The 1,059-nt window shown below is 45.5% G+C and overlaps 1 protein-coding gene across 1 annotated transcript in view; it reads left to right on the top strand.

Moving 5' to 3' along the window:
- Positions 1–1,059, top strand: part of LOC135826036 (uncharacterized) — a 1,997-nt gene extending 938 nt beyond the window's left edge. The window contains exons 1-2 of the mRNA XM_065338669.1: positions 1–442; positions 541–1,059. The exon at positions 1–442 is cut by the window's left edge and continues 938 nt beyond it. Of these exons, the coding sequence (XP_065194741.1) occupies positions 1–442; positions 541–543 (445 nt within the window). The 3' untranslated portion in view covers positions 544–1,059. The remainder of the gene's footprint in view (positions 443–540) is intronic.

Genomic DNA, 1,059 nt, shown 5'->3' on the forward strand with positions numbered 1-1,059 from the left:
GAGGCACGACAACGTACTCGGGGTCATCGTCAGGAACATGCGTGAGGAGATTCGAATCCGCACTGCTGCAAACACCGTACAAACCGAAAATTCAAATGAGCTTGACTTCATCTCGTTTTGCAAGGCGGGAGAGAAGCCAGTTCGCGTTCAGCCCAGACGAAAGTTGGTTACGACTGATCTCCTGTCAGCGGCCTCAGACTGGAAACTTCTTGTCGACTCAGTTAGTGCAAAGATTTCTTTCCCTAGCTGTGTTGCACTTACCACCCTAAGACCAGATATAGTTCTGTACTCTACGAGTCGTAGGATTGTATTCTGGATGGAGTTGACAGTTTGTGCTGAGGACAGATTCAGTGTCAGTAACTCGCGGAAGGACAGGCGGTATGCGGATCTGGCCGATCAATGCCGAGCAAACGGGTGGCAGGTCGTTTCTTTTTCGGTTGAGGTAGGTGTGCGTGGTTTCATCCCGGACTCTCTTCGGAGGGCTCTGAAAGCGCTTGGATTTTCTAATCGAAGAATAAAATTTATTTGTAATTTGTGCAGTAAGACGTCTCTGCGAAGCAGCTACATCATCTGGTTGCGGCGTCAACAAAAACACTGGTCGGAAGATCCACTTTTCTGAGGTACTGTATGTGGGGCTCCGTTTATTGAGGTGCGTTGAAATTTATTCTCTTTATCTTATTATTTCTTTTCTATAATTTCCCCATATGAGTTCCTATCAGTTGCTGTGAACACCTTGAGTGGAGAGCGCTTGCTCGAGCGTTGAACCGGGTTCTTAATCCACCATACCCAGTTCGCAAGGCTGGGCGGGGTTGTGAGCAGGCTTTCATTTCATCTTTTCTTATTATTTCTTATTATTTCTGCTTTTCATCTCATTACAAAAATTCTGCGCTTTTTCTCCATCTGCGCATAAAATCTAGACTGACAACCTGCTTGTTAAATCATGCACCTGCTTTCAGGCGTAAAAACCCTGTTGTAGAGGTCTCAGTCCTCATTTGTTAGACTTACCTGTCTTTATAAATGTAACTTACTCTCTCTCTCTCTCTCTCTCTCTCTCTCTCT

The sequence above is a fragment of the Sycon ciliatum genome, chromosome 10 (genome assembly GCF_964019385.1).
Source record: "Sycon ciliatum chromosome 10, ocSycCili1.1, whole genome shotgun sequence".
Classification (NCBI taxonomy): domain Eukaryota; kingdom Metazoa; phylum Porifera; class Calcarea; order Leucosolenida; family Sycettidae; genus Sycon; species Sycon ciliatum.